General features: G+C 35.2%; 1 protein-coding gene across 2 annotated transcripts in view; it reads left to right on the top strand.

The window, feature by feature from the left end:
• The window catches only part of LOC129750505 (calcium release-activated calcium channel protein 1), a 114,235-nt gene that overhangs the window by 30,668 nt on the left and 58,577 nt on the right, over nt 1-24,990 (top strand). The window contains exon 2 of one of the 2 annotated variants that reach the window (XM_055745466.1): nt 2,667-3,123. In XM_055745466.1, the coding sequence (XP_055601441.1) occupies nt 2,667-3,123 (457 nt within the window). Of the gene's footprint in view, nt 1-2,666; nt 3,124-14,488; nt 14,800-24,990 lie in introns of those variants that run through there. The other variant, XM_055745468.1, reaches the window with a different exon arrangement.

Below are 24,990 nucleotides of genomic sequence, written 5' to 3' on the forward strand. Positions count from 1 at the left end.
TTTTTTTTAGAAATTTCGAGAGGGGGAGAGGGGGTGACTAAAGAAGAAACTGATATTTGCACCGGCCTAATACAAGAAAAACTTAACTGAGACCAAAATTACGCAAATTTTATACAAGTTTGGCTCTAAAATTGAGTAGAAATCAAACAAAAATTACTCAGAAATGACTCAAATGCATTTCAAGAGAATGTATTGAAATGATATAAATGCCTGAAAATAAACAAAATTAACATATTGAGGGTTCTTTTTTTTATCTTTCTTTAGCTACAATTCTATCTGTGTTTTCAACATCTTTCACCTCATTCTAATCTTCTATCCGTCTATAATCTTTCAACTTTTAAATATTCTGTCTCATCGATATAGCCGATAAAGTAATTTCATAAAATTTATTTTTCTATTTTGTTTCGTTGCTCTTTTATATGATTTTAAAGTCGTTTTCAAGTTCGACCAACTCATTATCACCTTTACTTTTACACAGTGATTGAAATCCTCACCAATTTTCTCATCAGAGGCTCTCAAAATACACACTTTGAGGCCTCGCATAGGAATACAGGAGACGATACATATACATTCATTCAAACCTCCCCCCATGAGGAGGATCTGCTCTGAGAGACACTATTCGTTTGCTACCACGAACGAACTCTCTCAACGTTCGGTTGCTACATGATGCATGAAGAAGACGAGGCACACATACTCATTTACGTTATTGAATTTGATGGACTCAAGCCGATAGCTGCGTTGAGGAGAACATCTTCATCCTCGCCACAAAGGTTGAGGCAACAACGACAACAACCGAGCTTATTGCATTGCATGGGCCCGCAACGTATGGAGCACGGAGGGGGGAGGAAAAAGTGACGAAAACACTAGCTGCCTGCGTGCGGTTGTTGTGCAATAATAGCAACAGCAGAAAAACCTCGGGTATTCGATCCAGGCACAAACGAGGAGACTCGGGTTTGCTGTGCCTTTTGAATTCGGTTCCCTCAAGAATGTATCAGGAGATGAGTGAGAGACATTCGTTTGGTTTTTTGGATTCGCTGCCTCGAATGTATATTGCTTCGTGAAGGCGGGCCATGTTGAGAGCGTATGCATCATCGGTTTTGTCGTTTTCGCTGCCTCAAAGCAACCTTTGCTTCCGAGTAAAGCGTTGAGCGAGAGAAGGTTGATCAATTCATTCTCAACCAAATACAACCACTGCTTTTACACCTTCTGAATACGCCTTAACTTATACACTAATATGTCAATATGATGCCAAAGATTTTACGTTAAAAATACTGCTATTATTAAACGCCTTTGTATAGGCAATAAACAATGGTTATTTAAATGAAAACATATCTAAAATTTGATTCTTTATTCAGGTTAAATCTGAATCTTTATCAAAGTCTCAAAATTAGTTACTAAATTCCGATCGCATTTAAAATGTGACTGTTTGAATGGAATTTGGTGAGTTTAAATTTGAATTAAGCCTCAAAATTGCTTTTAAATGTGCTGAATCGAATATAAAATTTCAGTTTCAAATTTATAAACCATTGTTTTAAAATTATTATTGGTAACATTAGAAATCGAAGACCCCTTTTCCGAAGTGTTTCTATAGACTCGATAAAACCGGGTAATATCTTATCTTAACTTTTTTACTACACATACATTTCTTAGAATCCTGCACCTAAAGCCATAACTTAATCTATTGACAGCCCATAAAATTACTCATCCACAAATTCGTGACCGGGATTCCACCGGGGAGAAGCATCTGCATTCTCACCATATCGGAAAATAACTGAACACCTTTTGCGAGAATAACACGCAGGTGCTTCATTTCGAGTGGCGGGCGGCACCTGTCCATCAGGTCAAATTGTCATAATTCAACACGTTACAGTAATTGTAACCGCTATGCTAGGCATTGTAGCACTTAATTGCATGTGGTTTTACGGTTCCGGTGGATTCCCAATTTCCCCATGCCATGCTCAAATGCATGTGTTTATCCAGACTCCAGACAGAAGGCTGACAATTCGAGAGATGACTTAATGAAAGAGCCGCTCATCATTGCGTCACTGACACTCCGCAGATCCTATCGCATGAGGCATGGATCACGAATACGCGGTTGGAATATGATTCCGGAAACGCTTTTCGCTAAAGTTGATATTAATTTTCAGAAAGGAAAAATGGGTAAAATTTCAATCATTCTGGAACACAAGATGAATAGATAAATGTGGATAAATAACAAATTCGAAGTCATCATAATTAATTTTGTTGCATTAGTTCTTTCAATTAAAAACAATCCTCAATTTATTTTATTGTTTAAATCTCAAATCAATTATTATTGAACAGCCTTATTCCAAAGGATTTTTTTATTCGAATTCATTCTTTCAACCAACTGTTGCGACACCTAGCGTACAGCACTGGAGAAGAATCTTCTGCTGGAACTAATTCAATACCTAATCATGTAACAATTTTTCCACTTTTTTAATTTCTTCAATTAACCGTGCAGTGACGAACGACCTTTTTGTTTACTAAACATTCCAGTCGTTTCCGCCGTTCACTGATTTTAATTTTATCTCTTAAATTCGGATTCTCTATCAGTTCCGGTTATTCCTATCGATTTATTGAGTGCATAATTCCAACCCCAAGTGAAACCCCACTCATCCAAAATGTCGGGTTCTTTTGTCTTCCAGAAATGGTACCATGTCGGTATGGAGTACTAGTACCGCCGGAATCGATACCGTGCTCGCGACCACCCTCGGAACCGCGTTAAACCCGAAAAACTTCTCGGTAAGCCATCTCCCGACGGCAGCAGCCGCCGCGACAGCATCGGCCACTTCCGGTGTAACAGTGGTAAGTCAAATTCCGAACGGAACCAGTGCAAACCACCAACAGCAGCAGCAGCATCTGTTCCATCACAACCATCATCATCATCAGTTCGCCGTGAGTGCCAACACCAACGGAGGAACCGGAGCAGGAGGGTTGAATCACGGTAGCAGCCATCAGCATCTGCCCGGTGCCGGTGGACAATTCAACAGCAGCCACAGCACCAGTAGCAATAGTAATCACAGCCATTCCCCACCGATTCACGGGTCCGTGTACAATTCGGCCGCGTGGAACCGAACCAGTATTTGCAGTACGCACAACAAGGTAGGTGACCTGCTAGTGGGAATTTTTATCATTTCATTGATCGTTGATATTGTTATTTTAATTTAAATAATTTATTTCAAGCCTGATTGAAGACTCATCACTCTTTGTCAGTTCCGACCGGAACCAGGTTTTACAAAATCATTTCTAAAGTTCTACATAAATTTCGGGTTTTTGGCAATCAAAAGGGAACTTGACTGCCTTGAATTGGCAGAAAAACGAAGAAAATTTAATCATTTAATGATTGAATATTTATTTCGATTGACAAACCTAAACAAAGCTTAACTTTCTTATAAGAATTGAATTTGTTGAATTTGTTTAAATTAAATTATGCTAATTGATTGCATCGTTCCATAGTATTTTTTTTAAAAAAAGCTTTCAATCCTTTTTACCAAACAAAAGTGTTTCTGCAACCTGAATCGATTGATATCGATCGAGCGATATTTCTTAACCAAATATAAATGAATCTAAAAGAGTAAAATTCCTATAATTTTTTGTACATTTTGCAATTTTTGTAAATTTTAGTCAATTAGTAATTTTTGTATTCGTTTTTTTTTTTGTTATTTTTGTTTTTTTTAAATTTTTGGAATTTTTGTAGTTTTTGGAATTTTTTGTAGTCTTTAATTTTTGTCATTTTTAGTAACTTTTGTTATTTTTGTATTTTTTTGAAATTCTTGTCATTTGTGTAGTTTTTGCCATTTTTTGTCATTTAGCAATTTTTGTAGTTCTTATAATTTGTTTAATTTTGGTTTTTTTTTTAAGTTTTTGTTATTTTTGTAACTCTTTATAAATAATGTAATTTTTTGTCATTTCTAGAATTTAGGTAATTTTTCCATGCTTGTCATTTTGTTGCACTTTTGTGCTTTTTTGTGTTTTTGTTGTGCTTTTTTGTGGCTTTTTTTTTCTTTTCTGTTGCATTTTTGTGTCATTTTGGTGCCATTTTTGTGTCTTTTATGTGTTATTTTGGTGTTATTTTTGTAATTTTTAACATTTTTTTTATGTTTTTCAATTTTGTCATTTTTGTCGTTTTTTGTCTTTTTTGTAATTTTTATCATTTTTGTTATTTATGTTATTTTGGTGTCATTTTTGTAATTTGTATAGTTTTTGGCATTTTCGACAATTTACTTTATAGTTTATAGAAACCTTTTCTTCAAAATAAATATGTGAATCATTTCCTTCAATATTTTGGATAGGCCATTATCGAGTTGTAGCTGAGTTCTCGTATAAGTTAACAGAGCAACACATACCTTATCCAGGATCTTATCATTATTTTGATCTATGATTTATTATTGACAAAAATAACATCTTTTTCATAGAATTTGAAAAAAAAAACTATGACGAGCTCATTGTCATTAAACCTTTGAAAACTTGTTTTTATTTTCATTGGATCAGACAAGCTGCTTTAAGATGAATATATAATATTTTTTTAACAAAGGGAATTCGGTAAAATTAATCTATATTCCAAATCAATGGATACTTTACATCTGAAAACACATCTATTCAAATGAAAGTGTACCTGTACATAATTCCACGTGTAAATTAATATTACGAATATTACTTCAAGCGATTTTCACCTCATATCAACAAAACTACAAGTGATGGACTAAATCTGACGAATAATTTGAATTCGTGACGCCAAAATCTTCCAAAATCAGTTATTGAAACAAAGGCACCAAAAAAGCTATTCCCTTGTGTAATCGATCATTTCTGTCAAGTGTGTACCATATGTATGTAACAACCTAAACAAGTTCACGGGCAATCACTGCACCGCGTTTCAGCTGACCGCTATTTACTATTTATTTTACTTTCTTCCATTTCTTTCGATTCTCCCTAAGGGTGCCAAATTTTGCAATATTCGGCTTTGGCACCGATTCAAAGTTTTCCCTCGACGAGTGCACGATCTTGTTTCACGCCATTCCTCTCATCACACTTATTTTCAACCACCCACACGTACACCTACACACACAATCACTGTTCTTAATATAGGAAGATTGGTAAACAAATTAGAAAACATGAAGCTGAGTGCTGCTGACATGGTAGATTAGCCGGTCGGTTCACTCCGAGAAAAACTGTTACCTAAAACATAAATATTCTTAATTGTTTAAATATTGTTTCTTGTTAATTTCGAATTTGATTGATATAATTGTTCTGAGATAATTTTGAATTTTTATTTGAATTAGATTGTTTATTCTCATATTTTTCAAATTTAATTTTTCTTTTGAAATTTTTCTAAAAGTTCTCCTCTTTATTAACTACGGAGTTTCTTTAATTTGATTTTGATAAAACTGATTTCATGGGAAAAGAAACTGATCGGTCGCGTGTTTTCCCGTGCGATTTGCTTCGTGAATGAATGTGTTTTTCCCGACCGTTAATATAGAAATCAACAAGCGAAGATTTTTTTTTTGTATCTGCTCCGAGAGCACATTTTTCTTCGCTGGCCTCCCCTTTGGCCGTTGGCCTGTACTCGGGTCTTCTGACATGCTCCGCCTAGGAATGGTACAGTGCAGATTGAACCACGCTCTTCCAATGAAATCGAACTTGAGAATAGTTTTGAATTTCACACTTTTGAAGAGATTTTCAAGAGCTGTTCAAAAAGCGATCCTTACTTAGTTAGCCCTCTTCCGAACTACACTGTAAATTTTTCACTGTATTGGAAGTTTGTTGGCTTGTTATTTCTTTCAGGAGCTTCCAAGATAGATGTTTTCTTTTGAGACCTCTTATGAAGTTAGAAAATCTTTTATGTTGCATTGATACTTTTTAAGCGAAACTCTTTGAAGACCTAGACAAAAACTTTCCAATAGTTTTTGAAGAATCCTTGAAGAATCCATAGGAGACTACTGACTTAAACCTCTACTGCGTATGAGCACATACATTTGTACGTGGTCACGAAGTTTTTTTTTTACATTTTTTAGCTTCATCAAAAACTGTTAATTTTTTCAAACTATTTTTCATTTGAACTTCTTTTTCTCATTTTGTTGTTTTTTTTTTATTGGGAATTTTAAGCCTCTTGGGTTTATTTTTCCCATCTATTTATGTATCCAAAACTCAATTCGCAATTATCAAACTAAAAAACCACGTAAACATTTTTAATCTTGTTTCATTACTTATTTAATCAATTAAAACTTTTGAAAAAAAAAATAATTTCTTTTTTGGCATAAAGCTTTTAGTTAGAGGCCAATAAAGTAATTTCCAGCGACAACTTTTTTTTTGCTACTGATTCATAGTTAACGCAGTAGAAACTAGAAGGTTAAAATCGTCGTATTTCTTTTAGCTCTCAATGTTTAGTTTACATTGTTTTACACAATTTGTTTACTTATTTTTTTTCATATGCTTACTTCATATTTTTTTAAAATCAGTTCTCTTGACTTTTCGGGGATTGACAAAAATGTGAACTTTAGTAGCACACTGATTTGAGTAAAGCTGGTTGGCTACTTCTTTTAATATTGACTAATGTGAATTTGATGCCGGTTCTAGAGAAGTAATCGTAGAAGAGTTATTTAAATGAATTTCATCTATTTTGATACACTTTTGTAAAACTCATAAAGGATAAATGGAGAAAACAGTCCTGAAGTTTGATAGAAAACCTTACAAAGTTTCTACGAATTACAGGAGAAAAGCAGTGACACGAGATGCGGATTGATTCCAATCAGTCCGACGGGAACATTTGTTGTTTCGTAACGAACCTCGTGACATTTGAGCAGTTTTCCTGTTATCATGGTCCTTAGCGGAGTTCTGACTTAAAATTTTTGAATCAAATGAGACTTATTTTGTGTGTGTTTTTTTACGAGAAATCAAACGAAAGCTATTTCAACCACTGTAACTGGAATTCTGGCTGTTTTCCCCTCAATTTCAAACATTTTTAAATTAATTAAAAAAAAGCTTGTTTGCACAGGAAAAATTTGGAACAAATGAGTACTATCTGGTGTGATTTTTCCAAGGAATCCAATTAGGACTATTTTACCCTCAATTACCCAAAAGTTTTGAAATATTTCAAGAAAAAAATCATTTTCGGACTTGAAAATTTTAAACAAAATGAGACTTATCTTGAGTGATTTTTCCGAGGAATCGAATAAAGGCTGTTTGAGCCACCGCACGTTTCGTAAAATGGAAAATCAGCCATAACTCTGTTCTGCGGAGCTTGATGTGGCTCAAACAGCCTTCATTTGATTCCTCGGAAAAATTAAGAGATAGGTCTATTTTTTTTCAAATTTTTTCAGTCCAAATCAGCGTTTTTCTGGATTGTTTACTAAATATAAGGGAATTAGGGGTTAAAAAGGCACTGTATCTCCGTTCCTAAGCTTCTGCGGGGTCTTAAACAAGGTTATCGAGGTTATCGACGTTTTTTGGCGAGTTTTAGTTATAATCAAACAAATTACCAGTTGTCCATACGTTTTGAACTACTCTGGCATTTGCTCCTCTGGAGGGGTAAATGACATCCAGATGTTAAAATCCTAAGGACCAAATGAATTTGAAAAATTCGCTCCTTTTCAGTGGACTCTGAAATTATATTTTTCGTTTTACAATTACATAGGTAATGAATCCTAATTTTAATTTTAACTTACAATTGACTGGCCTTTGTCTTAACTATTTTTTAAAAACGAACACAAACACATAGGGGATCTCAATGAAACTTGATGTTTCCTCGAAGAGATTCCTTTTTCTTAACTCTAAGCGTACATCTTTCGAGGATATGATGGCTCGCATCTTACAAATAGGACTAAGACCACCAACCCACAGAAAGAGTACTAAGTATGCCGTGACCGGGGATCGATCTCATGTCCGCTGGCTTAGAAGACTTGAAGGCTATCCTCTACGCCACGAGCTGCGGCTGGTTTTAAACAGTTTGTTTTGTTTTGCGTTTACATTTGGTTGTCAGTGTATGTGTTAATTTGGATATTATTGGGTCATGAGCGGTCTTAAAATTAAAGGAATGTCTCTGCCCATTAACGACATTATCGTCACCTGCCATATAGAACGTTTCCGGCAGTTCTCTCTAATATTTTAGTATTCTTAAAATCAGAATATTAGCGGTAATAAAACTAAAAAAAAATCTCCCATTGTGCGTTGTAATAAAGTTTTCTAAAATCTATAATTTACATTATTTTGAATCGTTTTGAATTTCTCATAAAGAGCATTAGAATTTTGGCGTAAGCACGCATAACTTTCAGGTCCAAAGTTTTGTCCACCGGACTCGGTTTTTCCCACATTTTTTTTGACCACGATGCTATTTTCGTCTTTATACTTCCGAATCGCATTTAAAAAACCTACATTGCTTACTTCTTCCATTTTCGCTATCTCACTCAGCGAAATATTGTGGGAGAACAACATTGCACGGTATTTTTGCGCTTTTCCGGGGAAATGCTTCTCATTTCCACGAAAATTATGAAAACTGGAGCTCACAATACACATAGTTTTAAGTTGAACTCCAAACAACAATACACAACGGAAATCAGCTGTTTATACGTCATCCTGAATAAGCATGGTTGTATCAAAATCTTGCTTAGGCCTTAGACATAATGAGTCACCCTGTACATTGGTTATATCGCATTATATTTTGACATTTTTCCTGTGTCGGCAAAAGAGCCATTGAACATTTGGCTAATACGAAACTCGAGGTAATCTACGCATCTTTTACAAACAACAGATGGAAGAACATTAGATAGAGAGTTGCGAGAAAGAACTTTTCAATTTTTTCGATACATTGGTAAGGAGAGAATGGGGTATCATGGGCCACTTTTTATCTTAGCTTCATAACTTCTTTATTATAAATGATAAAAAGAAAAAATAAATGGAAAAATTTTCTACATTTTTAAAGATGATTAGGCTTTTTTTGATTTTTTTTTAATACATCAATTTCCAGAGTTCTGACTGTTTTAAAAGAAAAAGTGTTTTTTTTTTGGATTTTGAAAAATAGTGGGGAAACGTGGGCTGCCAAATCCAAAATGACTAGAAAATTCCTTATACAGGATTTATGTTTGTCTCTATTGCTCTGAAAAAAATGGACAAAATATTTTTCATAACTCTTTATTTGGCAAAAGAAACCTTTACAGATAAGAAGAACCCATTTGAAGTTCTGAATGTGTATGTGGGGTGGGGGGGCTTGGTGGTGTGTCTCGAAATTCAAATTTCTCTAGAAATTTTGAATCAATATTTTCGAAATACCATAAATAGAATGCAACCTGAATTTAAAGCTTCAGACATAAGAATCAGATTTCAGAATTAGAATACATAAAAAATTACACTCGGTTCAAAAAGAAATTAAGATCAGTTCAGGTAAGAAATCAACCCTGCTTAATATTTTTTAGAAAAATGATAGTTGATTTTAATCATATTAATTTACATTTGTTTTATTTATTTTCAATTGAAGATAAAAAAAATTCCTCTGTTATATGTTAAATTTGAAAGAGTAATTAATCACGATTTAAAAGTGAATGTTCGATAAGGAAAACTAAATCCATTTTGAACTTAAGATAAACGATTCGAAATAAATAGATGACAATTGAATTTCATTTGATAAAAACAGATAACATTTAAATTTATTTCAAAGTGCCAGCGATCAAATTCAAATTCTTTCAGTTATCAAAATAAAAGGCTAAAAAAGTTCATTTTTGATTGAACCTAACAATACTTACTAATAAAATTGAGAATATTTCAAAAAAATACATCATGTTCAATTCGAAGCTGATTAAAATAAAAATAATAAATTCCAAGTTTCCAATATTGAAAGCACAAAGCAAATACTATTTAAGTTTACATTGCGCATTAAGATGAAGCTTTCAAATTGCTTTTCCGAATCAATTTTCGAATAAATTTTCAAGGGGGGTTCTGGGAAGCGTCAAAAAAATTAAAATTAAGATGTATCGATAGGTTTCCAAGAAGATCATGTATTCAGAAAACAAAAGTTTAGAATTGACAAAGACAAACTTAAAAAAATTTGAAAATATTGTATTGGATCGACAACGAAATTCGGCGACTTTGTTTGAAAATGATAATAGAATGTTGACTCATTTTATCGGCCTTATATCGGTTAAAGTTATGTTCTATAGTAAGAACATTTCAAGATTATGAACGAACGATACGATCAAAATTTGGTCAAGGGAAACGCGTGTAAATCGGTGAAATCGTTTATTTAAAAAATCATATTAAATTTCTTTTTCAAGTTTAATTAAAATCCGCCTGGAATGGTTCTTAGCTGACTTGTTTTCCGTAGTGTAGTTTGTCAGTATAATTTATTTAAGATTAATAGATCGATTATTATTTTACAAATTTTGGAATTCTATTTTTATATTCTTTGAGTAAAGAATAGGAAAACAAAGAAATACTGAGAACCGTTGCTGCCGGTGTCAAGCCCGGAAAAAGGATGAGACAATTTTTTTTTTCTTTTTTTTTATTTTTGTTGTTGTTTTCTTTCTCTTTCAATTTAGTTTTTTTGTCATTAGTTTTTTTTCATTATTTTTTCTTTTTCAAAATTTGATTCCTTTTTTTTTAATTTTTATCATTCATTTACTATGTTATAAGTGTTTTTCTTTGTTTGTTTTGTTTATTTATTCATTTTTGAATTTATCTTTATAGTTATTTAGTAAGTTTCGTGTCTTATAAATTTGTTCTGTGTTTGTTCTTTTTTATTTCTTTTTTTTCTGATCATTAGAAGGTTGGGTTCTTTTTTTTCCAGATATATTCAAACAGTTGAAAAGGAGTGGGTTAACACATTTAAATACCATTCTCCTCCCCAATGCTCCAGTGGATGTGTATTTGCGGTTTAGGAATTACGAGGGATTATTCTTAAATCTAGCTTTTTTCAATCACTGGGGGCTGATTGGATGGAAGTGATATTTCGTGTTTTATGTGTGTGAAATATATCTGTCTCCTGTGTTGTTTTTTATTAAAACACTATAAGTTCAAGTTCAAAACAAACAGTCTTAATCATTTTAAAATCTTATTCAAACGTAGGCAACTGTGTGAGGCGGGTAGGGTAGGGCGGTGCTCAAACGACAAAATGGGCTCTTGTATCCATATTTTGATGAATTTGCATGATTCTGTGATGTGTGATTCTGTGATAGGAATAATGTAGATTACTTCTCCTATTCATTCGAGCTGTTAGTTTGAACTGGGCTTCTTTTTTATATATTAAAAGATTATATGAACTAAAATCCTTTTTTTTTTCTTTCTTTTTTTCTCATTTCTTTTGTTTTTCATGTATGCATGCATTATCGCCACTACCGCCAAATCAATTGGTTATACGATGACCCGGGACGTCGAGTTTGAAATAACTCGAGTAAACTTCAAGCCATCACCTAACATCAAAGGACCCCTAAGATGGTTCGCAACATATGGCTCTCATCCCAAGGATTTTATCAACAGCTGAACATAGAGTTCTATAACATTGTGAGAGCGTTCCATTTTATTTTATTGTTTTAAATTATATATAAATACTGTAGTTAGATTCGTTGGGATTAATTAAGCGACCTGTCTCAAACCGCCAACGTATTCCCTCCAACTGGTATCATGAGGGGTTAGTTCACTATCTTGTTCTGCTTTCAGTTCATATTCATCCGAAGTGGACTTAAGGAAGTGCAGGATGGTATAACCAACGTCTCAAGATCGCTTACTATTCTAAGCTGCCTACTCTAAACTTTTATTTCCCCGAACCCTCTACCCACATTTCACTTTCAGCGTCAGCTTCCCACAGCTATTTAAACGCCACAAAAAAAAAAAAAAAATTTCTTTTTCAAGTTTAATTAGTATAAAATTCAGGAAAAATATTCAGTTAGGCTTCCGCTTTTCGAAATCCGAATTGCCGAGGCTTACGCTTAACCCCTGCCCTCAGATTTTGTACAGCTACCTTGTCCACCTTCTTCGCCGCGGAAAGCCGATTTGCCTTGAACTGCTGCTCGTCCTTAGCAGTCTTTTTGGTCTTCTTTAGGTTCCGCTGCTTGACAATAGCCCAGTATTTCTCAATTGGGCGGAGCTCTGGCGTGTTGGGAGGGTTCTTGTCCTTGGGAACCACCTGCACGTTGTTGGCGGCGTACCACTCCATGGCCTTTTTACCGTAATGGCAAAATGCCAAATCCGGCCAAAACAGTACGGAACAACCGTGTTTCTTCAGGAAAGGCGGCAGACGTTTATTCAAACACTCTTTCACGTAAATTTCTTGGGTGACAGTCCCGGAAGCTATGAAAATGCTGCTTTTCAAGCCACAGGTGCAGATGGCTTGCCAAACCAGATATTTCTTCGCGAACTTTGACAGTTTCATGTGCTTGAAAATATCTGCTACCTTTCCCCTTCCTTTTGCTGTATAAAACTCCTGTCCCGGAAGCTGCTTGTAGTCGGCTTTGACATAGGTTTCGTCGTCCATTACCATGCAGTCAAACTTCGTCAGCATCATCGTGTACAGCCTCCGGGATCGCGCTTTGGCCGTCGTATTTTGTTTACCATCGCGATTTGTAGTCACTACCTTCTTGTAAGTCGATAGTCCGGCTCGTTTTTTGGCTCAATGCACGGTTGTAGACGATACACCCAGCTTATTTGCGGCATCTCGGAGAGAGAGGTTAGGGTTTCGCTTGAAACTACCGGCAACTCTCTTTGTCATCCCAGCGGCTTCCGGTTTTCGATTTCCCCCCGATCCAGACTTCCTGGCTGTCGACAAACGTTCCCCAAACACTTTAATTACATTTGTAACGGTTAATTTGGTCACTTTTAGCGATTTTGCCAGCTTTGCGTGCGAGTAGCTCGGATTTTCGCGATGCGCGAGCAAAATTTCTATACGCTGCTCTTCTTACTTGAACGGCATTTTGACAACTGAAGAGTGAATTCCAAAATCAAAATAGGAGCAACATTCTACACACACACACACCTTCAAAATGAGGAGTGTTCAGGTTTTTTAAATGCAAAATTGAAAGAAATACATCAAGTTGATATTGACCAAATATTGATCGTATCACCCTTTAAGACTCTTTAAGCCTCTTATGAAACCTAAACCTGGTCTAGTAACCTGCTATAAAACTTTAAATGTTACTTGGGTTAGCTACCATTTCTGGCGTTATTTCAAAAGTATCCATTAGACTAGCGTATGTAAAAACAGTTGTGATCGAGTCTAAAGCTTGCTACAGATAGAATTGGAATAAAAACAATTGCCTGTATTTCAGTAACTTATTATTGAATTCAAGATCTTTTTTATACAAATGTAGCGTTTTCTTCATACTTTAAAAAAAATCGGATATAATTATTTGTCACGGTTTCGAAGGAATTCTCGTATTTTTCCTGTAACACGGCTTATTAGGCGGCGAACACCTTCTTTGTCTATCTTATTCCACCAGGTCTTCATCTGATTGATGTCAACCTTTCCCATTGCTTTGAGTCTCCTCTTCATGATTGCCCTGTACTTCTCAAAAAGGCGGAACTGGGGGTAGTTGGGTGGGTTTAGGCTTTTCGGAACAAACTGAACCCCTTTCTCTGTATACCATTCTTGAACGACTTTGCTGTAATGAGCTGTAATGGCCAAATCTGCCCAAAACTCCGAATTTTCTGGCCAAATCACGGTCCGACAGATTGGAATTTCTCTAAATTGTCTTCAAAATCTTACCACGCAGTTTCCGGTCGACAGTTCCACTCCGACGATTGGCTTGAGGCTTCTGGAACGTCGTCAGTGTTTCCTAATACCATTTGATAACGCGCAATACGGTATTTCTGGGCAATTTCAGCAAAAATATATACGTAAAGCAGACAAAATTCCTGACACGTGGGCGCCAAGAACTTCCAAATCCATCCACCAAGAGCGCCACAATATGAGCAAAAGTTTGTTCCAATTCTAAATGAAGCAAGCTTTATGCGTGACATGCAGACATAACAAGTCTTTTGTATAATAGATAGATTCAATAATAGATAACTATCATCCTTAAAGCAGTTGTATAAGAATACTGAGTGTCTAGTCTACTTACTGAAAAAAAATTATCTTAAATGATTTCATTATTTTTTAAAACAAATCTAGTTAAAACTATCTAGATTTTTTGAGATGCCAGCATGCTGTTGACACCGTTTATTTTCAAGTGCCAACGATGACAGTTTTGAGCTCACTGTCAACCGAAAGACACTTGAACCTTCTGTCGAAACACCTCTCGGTGGAAAAATATTGCTAAAAGAAAGGCAACATTAGAGATCTGCCATATAAACATCATCATGTCAGTGACTTTCCTCCAACGCTCAGCGACGGATCGTGATTGGGCAAGAGACGCCGTGTCGGCATGCAGGCCAGCGGCGACGACGACGACGACGCCGGTTTCAACTTTCCGGCCTGTATTTGTAGGAGTCGCTGTCGTCGTCGTGAAATGTTTGGCATCGCCGCCGCCGCGCGTCGTCCTCAGTTGTGAACTGACGGTCGCGATCGCGATTCATGAGAATGAATTTTTCGGAAGCGCTTCTCAGGTCGCTTAAAATTGGATTGTTTACTCGATCAATTACGAGCAGAGCAGTGTTACTTTCGTATTCGGCTGATCGCGTGCGTGCTGGAATATATTGGAAAGTGATCATTCAGAGCTGAGCAGTTCAGTATCGTGCGCAATCCTATGGATTTAAAATTGTGTGATATTCTTTCACCGACACGTAACTTTCAACCATCTTTGAAACGTACCTTCGAACCAGCTGCTTCATGAATAAGAAAAACCTGTTTCGGTTACAGAAGTTGTAGGTACCGTCGTTCGAATTTGGCATCAATTGCCCATTATCGATACACGAAGTGCAAATTGTGTGTTAGTGCTACTCGTTGCCAATTAATTGAAGCATAAAAACTGTGCCAGAAAAATTCCTGAAGCCGGTTCCAATTTTCAAAATTGTGTGATTCACTTGTTTTCGAATAAATCAATTCCGAACGTTATCGTTAGAATGAATTGCTTGCAGAATAATTATTTCTTCCATAAAAAATGGAACTGATAGGAGTGTTCACCATGCATGGCCTGGATTCCATAATTATTGCTGAAACGTTTCACGATTAGGAACCTGTACCTCCCCTACAGTCGGGTGAATGACGTGCGTCAACAAGCTGAAAAGTGCGTTATTTTTTTATCAACATAAACTGCTGTGAATGATTGGCTGAGGATTGAGAATCCAATGAGCTCATGTGTGTTTTACATGTTCACTGACACGTGTGAGAAGTGCGAATATTTACATAAATAGATTTGATTACTTTGTTCTATTTTTGCAACGGAAACCAAACAGCAATTGCAAAATTTCTTATCTAAATTGTGTAGTGAATTTCTGGGAAATTGGTTCAATCCATATTGATTACAATGTAAACCAGAACCAGTTCAATAGTTAATTTGATTCTACGTAAATATCAGTAGCTTCATTGACTTTTTTTGCCATATTGCTTTTCAAGTCACAGTCGTATAAAGACCATACCATAAAAGATTTTTTTTTAATTTTTAACGCAAAAATGATCCGTTTCTAAACTTAAAAAACCCGATTTAATACACTTAACAGTGGATTGGAGCCTTTCTTACAGATCCAGAACATGTTTGTTTTTATAAATAATAAATTGAATGCGGTGTACAATTCTCATGATTACCCATTTTAGTCCACGATGTTTGCCAAAATCGTCCTTGTAAATGATTTTTGTTAAATGAAAATATCAAACGATAAATGTTAAAAAGGACTTCTAGGACTCAATCAAAGCAATCGAAAGATTCCTTTTAATTCAACCACGGTAAATGAAACGTTCAGATACCGAAATTTCGATAGCAACTATCTTCTTCAGTAAACCTTTTCGAGTTCTATAAAATAACAAGAATTTTCATTACAATCAATAAAAACTGGAAGATAAACTCAGAGCTACGATTTATTTCGAATTAACTACTGAATGAAAAAGAAAATTTATATTGGTAAAAATAAGAAATCATTCATATTCATAGTCAAGTAAAAGTTTTGATTTAAAAAAAATTATAATAAACGAAGTCAAGTTACCTTTCCTGTAATGTTCCTAGCGCGTGTTTGAAAAAAAAAAACGCAAAATCTCGAATAGGTTGAATAAAATTCAAAAATGGAAATGAACTTCAAAAACAAATAGCACGTTGAAATTTTCATTTCAATCATTTGCTTCATCGAAACAACATCCTAAAATGTTATTTATTTATAAGCAACCATTGTTCCTGACTACGAAACAAAAAATCGAAAGGCCAGTCTTTGAAGCCTTTTTGTGTATATTACTGTCTTAATACAATACATAATCATGAAAATATTTAAAAATAGTAAATGTACCTATAGACGAGCCCATCCAAAAGAATTCCCATAGTCATTGGAAGGATTTTTTTTTCAAAAACAAAGAAAATTGTGTTAAAATATTGATTTTGTGTTATTATTGCTATTTTTATTTGATTTTATCTCAAACTCGCATCTTTACGCTTAACATTGGTTTTGATCAAAACAAAGAGATTTTTTAAAGATGAAAAGACATTTAGTATGTTTGTTCTTGCGTATAAGCTATAATTTTATTTAAGTTTATATAATTAGATAAGTCAGCTTTTTGAAAAGCGATTACAATAATTGATAAGGATTTTTTCTTACTTTACAAGTATCAATAAATAAATAAATAAATAAATAAATAAATAAATAAATAAATAAATAAATAATTAAATAAATAAATAAATAAATAAATAAATAAATAAATAAATTCATCCGGAATCGAATCAATTGAAACATTTCTTTTTTGCTTCTTAGGTGTTTTAGTTGTCTTCAAATCTTGGTTTGATTTTTTGCTGTCATCCCGAGAGTTTTTGCTAGTTCAAACGCTACGTTTCTTAGGTTTGCTCGCATCAATTTCGTTTGATCAGTTCGAGTTTTATCTTCTTCATTTTTTTTTTCGAAAGAAGGCTTTGTTTCAGATACTGACTTTTTCAAATAGCCACGTAGAGTGTTCATGTTGTACATACATCTGAAATAAAATTAAGCTCTTGAAAAAAATTGTTAACATATAAAAATTAAATTGAATTGAACGCTTAAACATTGTAGTCGTGAAAACATTTGTTAAAGAAAACTAAGAACATTGCAACATATTTTATAAATAAAATTTGCAAAAAATAAGTTTTATGTGTTTTTGAACATTGCAAAAAAAATTCTTTACTAAAGAAATATTCAAAATAAATGTGCAAGGAATTGGTCCATATATTAGAATCCGATTGCCTTTCAAATGTTGATCAATATTTTTTTAAACCAATGTGTACATCTACTGAAATCAAATTATTATTTGTTTATAAAAACCTATAATATAGATAATAGAGCAACCGATAAGCTATCCGTTCCAATGATGATGATGAAACGAATCAAAATATTTGTCAAAACAAATTAAAAGAATAAACATATTGGTTGTTGTTAAAGAATAACAGCACTCATGATCTCATATTGCAATTCGAAGTGAGCAAGTAGTATCATTGATGTCCTGGTAATAAGTTGTTTCGAAACATAACTAAAATAGATGTTCTCTGAATGATCGCTTTGGAACTGGGGAATAATTTGGTTCATTAATATTGGTTATATCAATAAAATTCTTCAGCAGACTTAATGTAAAACAATAGAACTACTATAAGCAATCAATGTCGGAAATAAAAATCCTTGTAAACTGACAGAACAAATGCTGTTAATATTTGGAACATTACTTTTAACTTAGTTATAAAAAACGACGTAATGTAGTAGGTTAATGTTATGCAAAGAAAGTGCATATGTATTTGATTTGAATTTACACATGGTTCATACCTCTTCTTTTTTTCTGTCTTACAGTCTGTTTATCGATATAAGCTTAAATTGGTCGAAAACGATCGGCTCGACAAACACTTTCGTAGTGACCATATTCTTTACATTTCAAACACTGTTCTTTGATGGCAGGACATTGCTTGTTCCGATGATTCATGAAATTACATCTGGAACAACGACTACGTCTTCCGGAGTTGGGATTATCCCTGGAATAGCTTTGAGATGGCATAGTTTTAGCAGTCGAACTTCTCTGAAACAGGCTTCTTCGTTTCAATCGAGAAACTTCCTTGGATATTGGTTTTCGGCTCACTGCAAACGCACTTCCAGAAGGACCTGCATCGAGGTTAACTACTTCTTCACGCGTTGCGGCTTGAACAACGACATTGATGTCGTATCCGCAAATCCGCGCCATACGCGCTACTTCCCTATTCGTCATCCCTTTGAGCAATTGTGTTCGAACAAATTTCTGCTGATCCTCATGACTGTAACCGCACAAACGAACTTTCTCGACAAGTCTCGAGTAAAAAGTCACCATCGATTCTTTCCTACCTTGACGCATAACTTGAAACGCCTCATGCGCAGCTGTCGTGTCGGTCATTGAAAGCAAGTGACGCTCAATGTTTTTGACGAAATCATTGTAACAAGATAAAGTCGTCAAGTCTGGCATAAGGTTGAAAGCGTTAACTATGTTTTGCAGTTGCTCACTGAGCGAAATATATAAAAGCTGTGCACGTTGTGTAGGGTCATGCGCGTTACCAAGAGATGCGGCCATAGTAAAATTTTTGATAAAACGACACCAGGACTCCCACATTTTGTTAGCAGGTATATTTTCTGGAAAACGCTTAACTTGGTCCCAACGGATAAGTGAAGGCACGGTTGATGCATTTACGAGGGTCTGTTGCTGTTTCTCAGTCTGATGAAATTCGCTGGGTTGGTTCGGAGGCAATCGGCTTTTTTCAAGTGCAACATTTCGATTTGACGTTGTATGCTGTTGTCCATAGCGATAGGCATCAACAAGGTCAAATAGCAATTTTCCAAATCGATCCATGGAGTTGTGAGAAGCCTGACGTGTTCGGTTTGAAAGTGTTTCCAAAGATGCTGTTCCACCAATCGATGGTACATGCCTACCAGATTCCCCATGCTCTGAGTTGGTCTGAATACTCGGATCCTGATTCTCAATCTCAACTGTTTCCAACACACTATTCAAACAGAAAGATTTACCATCGCTGGAACATTGAGAATCAACTCGTGTTCTGCAGAATATAATTGCATATGATTATAAGAACAACAACTTATTTAAACTTTACTTACAACATGCGACTACCGGATTCGCTACCTATCTCTGATATCATGTCAAACCTGGTGGTCGACATTAGTTCTTCAACATCGTTTTCAGAGGAAGAACTGAATCTATGGGTACGGACATACTTTCCAGGGCTTGTCATGTTGTAGAATTTTTGGAAAAGTCAAGAGCTAGAAGTAAAAAATTCAATGCCTTTGTGAGTATTTTTAGTTTATACCTTACTGAGAAGTAAGGGCTATCTATTTCATATTTGCATAAGTATTTACACACTGTAACCTTTAATTGAAATCGCGATTTTAATTTTCAAATCTAAAATCTGAATTTGAATGACTTAACGATGAGTTTTAAATTTGAACAGTTTGAACTGTGATTCTGAATTGTGAGTCTGTCAAATTATATGAATTCCATTGATGCTGAATTTCGAATCCCAATTCGGAATTGTATATCTATATAAATTAGAAATTTTATTCTGAATCCGTTTCACAATATTAAGTTAAGCAAACAATTGCAAAACAAAACAAAATCACTTTTCTTCTGAATCTGGATAAGAGTTCTGAATCTTATCTAACCTGAAATCTGCATCTTTATTCTGAATTTGAAGTCCTTAGAAACTTAAACCAAAATCTAATTTTGAATCTGAATATTGAATACTAAATCTAAATCTGAATCTGAAACTGCAAATACATATTGATTTCTCTACAATTTCTTAATCACCCATTTTAGTTTCACTTCGTTTTTAGTTTTTTGGAAAATGTAATAAATAAAATAGCTAACTATTGTTTAGAAAATAAAGCCACCGATAAGCTATCCATTCCAAACAATCTTCATAAAACGAATTAAAAATATTTGTCAAAAAAAAAAATCTAAGAATAAACATATTGGTTGATGGTTAAAGAATAGTAGAACTTAAGATCTCGTATTGCATTTCATAGTAAACGACCAACTTTATAATAGCAGTTTTATAAGAGTGTTGGAAATAAGTTGTTTCGAATGGAAACTGTACGAAAATAATAATCCCTTTGGAACTGGGGAAGAATTTGGTTGATTGATATCGGTAGAAATCAACAAAATCTTCAGCCATCAGTTTTGTTGTATTCGACTGATAACAAATTACAGACAAAATAAAAAAACCTGGCTTAATTGATAAAGATTTGAAGGAAACTCTCGACCTTAAAGTTGATTTCTTTCTAACTGTCATGATAAAAATGATGCCATAAAATTTTAAAAAAGCTTCTTAAAATAAATCAATAATGAACATAGTTCTAATATGTGATTAGGCCTACTGAGATGAAAGCAATCGAAAAATTCCCTTTAATTCAACCACAGTATAAGATAAGTTCGGATACCGGTTTTTCAACAGTAACTTACTACTTTCTTCAGTAAACGTTTTTGATTGAAATAGCGGTATCTGAGCTTTTCTTTTACCGTGGTTGAATTGAAGAAAATCTTCCGATTACTTTGATTCAGACGATTTAATTTCACATGTAATAAAAATATTACTGTTGAGTGTTAAAACATTAAAAGCTAAGACTGATTCAACCTTACTAAATACATGAAAGCATTTTTTTCTTTTTATGTTCTTTGTATAATCTTTCTGTCCCGCGGTTCGGAATACGTTAAGCATAGAACTGCTGATTAAAATTCAATAAAACTTACCGTTTCAAACTGTATCAGCAAGTCGACTGCAAGTGAAAGTTGACTGGTCTTTTTTCTTCCGGTTACCAATGGCTCAGTCTTAGACGAAGCGGTCCAGCATGCACTGCTTGATGTGGTGTAGAATTGGAGCACGAGTTTCCCCAGCCACTGCCGTTTGAAATCGATACGTAATGCACATTCGTTGATCAGGTTTAAGCCTTGCGATAATACACGGACCAAATCAGATTCAGATCGCGTGGATGCACTTTTCTATCCAGAAATGCGGCCGTTAGATTTTGCGCGAAAAAACACGAAAACGAAAAACACGAAACAACACGATAAAATAAGTTTCTTTAAATTGAGTTTGAATTTCATGCTTGATAATGTAATGTTAAATGATTTCATGTTATTAAAAACCCAAATCTAAATTCTTAAACCTTTTTGAGATTGCATGATATGAGCAATGTATGTGCTAATTTTACAATGTATCATACCGAGTGTTATATCAAATTAAATATTACATGAAATGTTAAGTTCATCTTTATCTTCCGATTATAAATCATCTTATTTTACTGCTGACATAAATATATGTTCACGTTGAAAAATTTAGAAATGATGTTTAACAACGGTTGGTTTGGTCGGTGCCACAAAATAATATCAACAAGCTTTTGCGAGCATAAGTGTTGATTAACTTCAATCGATAGGTGCCATTTTCTCCCCAAATATTAATAAAAGTTAGCGACTTACATTTGGTTCTGCTTAGATGCTTCGGCTCTCCGGTTGCATACCTTCCAGGCGTTTATTAGGTGCGGGCAGACCTTGCTTGAGCCTCGAACAATCTTTTCGCCGCACCGTATCATCCTCCCACATCGGGTGGGCTGTTACTTCCACCGTTGAGTACGACAGACCTATCCAGTCCTCCACACTGCTTTCATGCATTGACACTGGACACCACCATTCAATTTTAGCACGCGTGATACAGCTGACAACAGCTGCAATTCCGCGCACTTCAGCGCGCCCGAAGGACGTTCGATGTTCCTGTCCATTCTGTGGACTTTCTCTGGTGCTCCATTCCCTTGTCATCTGTTGGCCAAGCGATTGAGAGGGTATTTCCGCACCGGTGACCCCTTCTCGTACTCCGAACCACCGCATCGATCCTAGGGAAACGAAACTGTCCTCCTGCAGTTGGCTAATCCCACAAAAGGGACTTCGAAAAACGTCTTTGACCACCAGTAGACACGAAAAAAACCGGCAAATGTGTCCTCAGCTGATGAAAGGCGGTGGCCCTATTGAACTTCGGAAGGTTTTCGAATGACTCACCCCTTTAGATCGGCACGAACATGTGACCTCCGGAAGAGGGCGCCGAAACTTGCTTTCCTTGGTTGGCTGCTTGTCCGCCGAAGCACTAGGTAGCGGCGTCTGAATGTGCTTTCAGCCAACAGGGAAGTGGCGAGTTGCCCTCTCGGATATCGGAACCGGAAGTGCACAAGGTCACTGGTGAATCTCGAGAGCTCAAAATAGGCCGATCAAAAAAGGGGTCCTGTCAGAAAAAGAGTTTCCGTTCAGGAATAAATATAACTTTGGTTCCAAGAAATACTCACGGTTTCAATCCCTTTTCCGTAGACCTTGGGCAATTGCCGGTGGCTGTTTTTTTTTCAATTTCGAACAGCTTGTTACTGGTGGCCAATCGGTGGAGCACGGCTAGAAAATACCAACTGTTTAATTAGGTTATGCAGGTGGAGCTGCCAACTGAACAAGATTTGTTTTGTTGTTTTTATTTTCCTTTCCGCACGCCAGATTCCGTTTTCTCAAAGTCGATGCGATTTTCTATACCTTGATTTGTTTCGGTGTTATCTCCTTCTTGCTTCCCAAATAAAATATCTTTCGCTCTAGCATGTATTCATGCATCTGCTTGAAAGAGTGGGTTATTGAAGATGTTTGCAAATCTCGCGTAACATTTCAAAAGGGCAAATCTAGTACTTGATTCGATACGAGAAATACGAGAAACTACTTTTTGCTCATGAAAATCAACCAAAGTGGTGTTTTTTCGAAAAACTGTTTTTGTCAAAAATCGACTTTAAAATTTCAAAAATTGCAAAAGGGGGAGAATTCGGATAATCGAAATTTTAGTTTCGATGCTAAATGACTGAAATGCATTTGGAATTCAAATCATGCATTTTAATATAAATTCGGGACTGAAGGATGGTTTTTGAATTTTAACTGTGACTCAGAATTATAAGTCTGCATCTAATTGGAGTTCTGAATTTTGAATCCCGATTCTAAATTGTAAATATGAATTAAATTCTTTAACAGAGTAAGAAGTAAGAAGCAAACAATTGCAGTAAACAAGTTTTATTTTATTCTGAATCTAGATTCTGAACATGAATACTAAATCTGAATCCTGAATCTGTTATCTGAAATTAAATTTTGAAACTGAGCTTTGTTCCTGATTACAAACCCTCTTATCATACTGCCGATAAAAATGTATGTTCATGCAGCAAAAAATTCGAATGGTTATATAAACAAAACGGTTTTGACTTTCCAATTCAATGATGTATGAAATCTACAAAGAAATTTTTAAAATGTAGGTATGTAAATATAAAACAGTTTATAACAACATACGATTTCAACGACTAATGCAAATGTTACTTTGAACGGAAATTGCGCTCTTAGAAAGTTGTTTCTGTTGTAACAATGTTAGAGAATAATCCTCTCATGATATTATATCAAACTCCCGCCACACACTACACAACTCAATCCAAAGGGCAAATGGATTAGGTCGTCCAGCATTTCATCAGAGTCATGCAGTCGTTTCTTTACTGCCAGCAGACAGCCTGCCTAGCCACGCCAAATCGCGACGCGGCATCCTGAACTCTCATCAACCTGTGAATCCCTGGCAGCGTGATCACGCATCAATCGTCATCAAGGCACCATTGAGCATCCACCCGGACCGCATCCAGATGGAATATTCTAATTCTTTCTAATTTTGCCTCCGTTAGGAGTTGTTAGCAAGCCACAACAACACAGTCAGACACACCTGTTCTAACTGCGCGGTCGTCGGCCGCACCAAAAATGAGCCTCAACTGTAACCACCATTACCACCAGCCACCCGAAGCCTAGTAAGTATTAACTAGGGAAAGGAGTAGCAGTGGCAATTTACGGCCATACAGCGGACCAGGGGCAAACGAGCATCATTCACCCCGACGAGACTAGAGATTTACAGATGTACAGACTATATGACAACATGTTGCATAAGTGATCGCTGTACAGTTTCAGCTTACTGCCCGCAACATTGCCGACATACGCGAGCATGTGATATCTGTCCGAAACATTATAAATCAGGACTGCAAAGCTTGATTGAGACTTGCGAGACGTACAAAGTAGCCTCTCTATCCCCGCGAGCTTAAAGCTCCGTTCATCAAAACCTGTTATAGATTGGGCAACTGATATTGACACAAAATTAAAATAAGTAATCTATTGAAATTATCAACGGATTCGATTAGACTGCACCATTTGAAAATCATTTGAATCTGATTCTGCAGCTACAACTAGAAAAGATAGGAAACAAAAATATAATTCTAAAAACAGAATCTGTAATTTGAAACCCGTTCATTTTAGTATAAAATCATAAAATCTCATGAATTAACCCCATGACATTATAATATGTAGAGGTAAATTCTAAATTCAAATTGAGGCGCTTGGGATCAGAGGGGTAGAGGTGCCTAAATGACAGTTTCGAAAAACGCGCTTCAAAGTTGGGAAGGTGCTCGGGTTCTCATATATTTTTCGAATTCGAGCAGTTTTAATTCACTCAAACAAGTGTTAAAAAATTATAAAAAATCTGAGTTTTGCACCGTTAGGTAAACTTAACTCAAAACTGATGATTTTGGCACTTGCACCCCTCTGATCCTGAGGGCCTCAATTATTCTATTTTTTATCAGAAATATGTACATTTGGAATCTTAAACCAGAATTTGAATTCACAACTTCGAATTACAATTCCAAAATCAGATTTGAATCTGATATTATTACTTTAATATTATTTTGAACTGAATGATGATTTTTTAATTTGAACTGTGATTCTGAATTGTGAGTCTGCATTTAAATTTGAATTCTATTTAGATGCTGGTTTTTTGAACCCAAATTAGGAATTATAAAATGTAAATTGAACTTGTATTCCGCGTATGGATTTGAATT

This window comes from Uranotaenia lowii, chromosome 3, assembly GCF_029784155.1.
Source record: "Uranotaenia lowii strain MFRU-FL chromosome 3, ASM2978415v1, whole genome shotgun sequence".
Lineage (NCBI taxonomy): Eukaryota > Metazoa > Arthropoda > Insecta > Diptera > Culicidae > Uranotaenia > Uranotaenia lowii.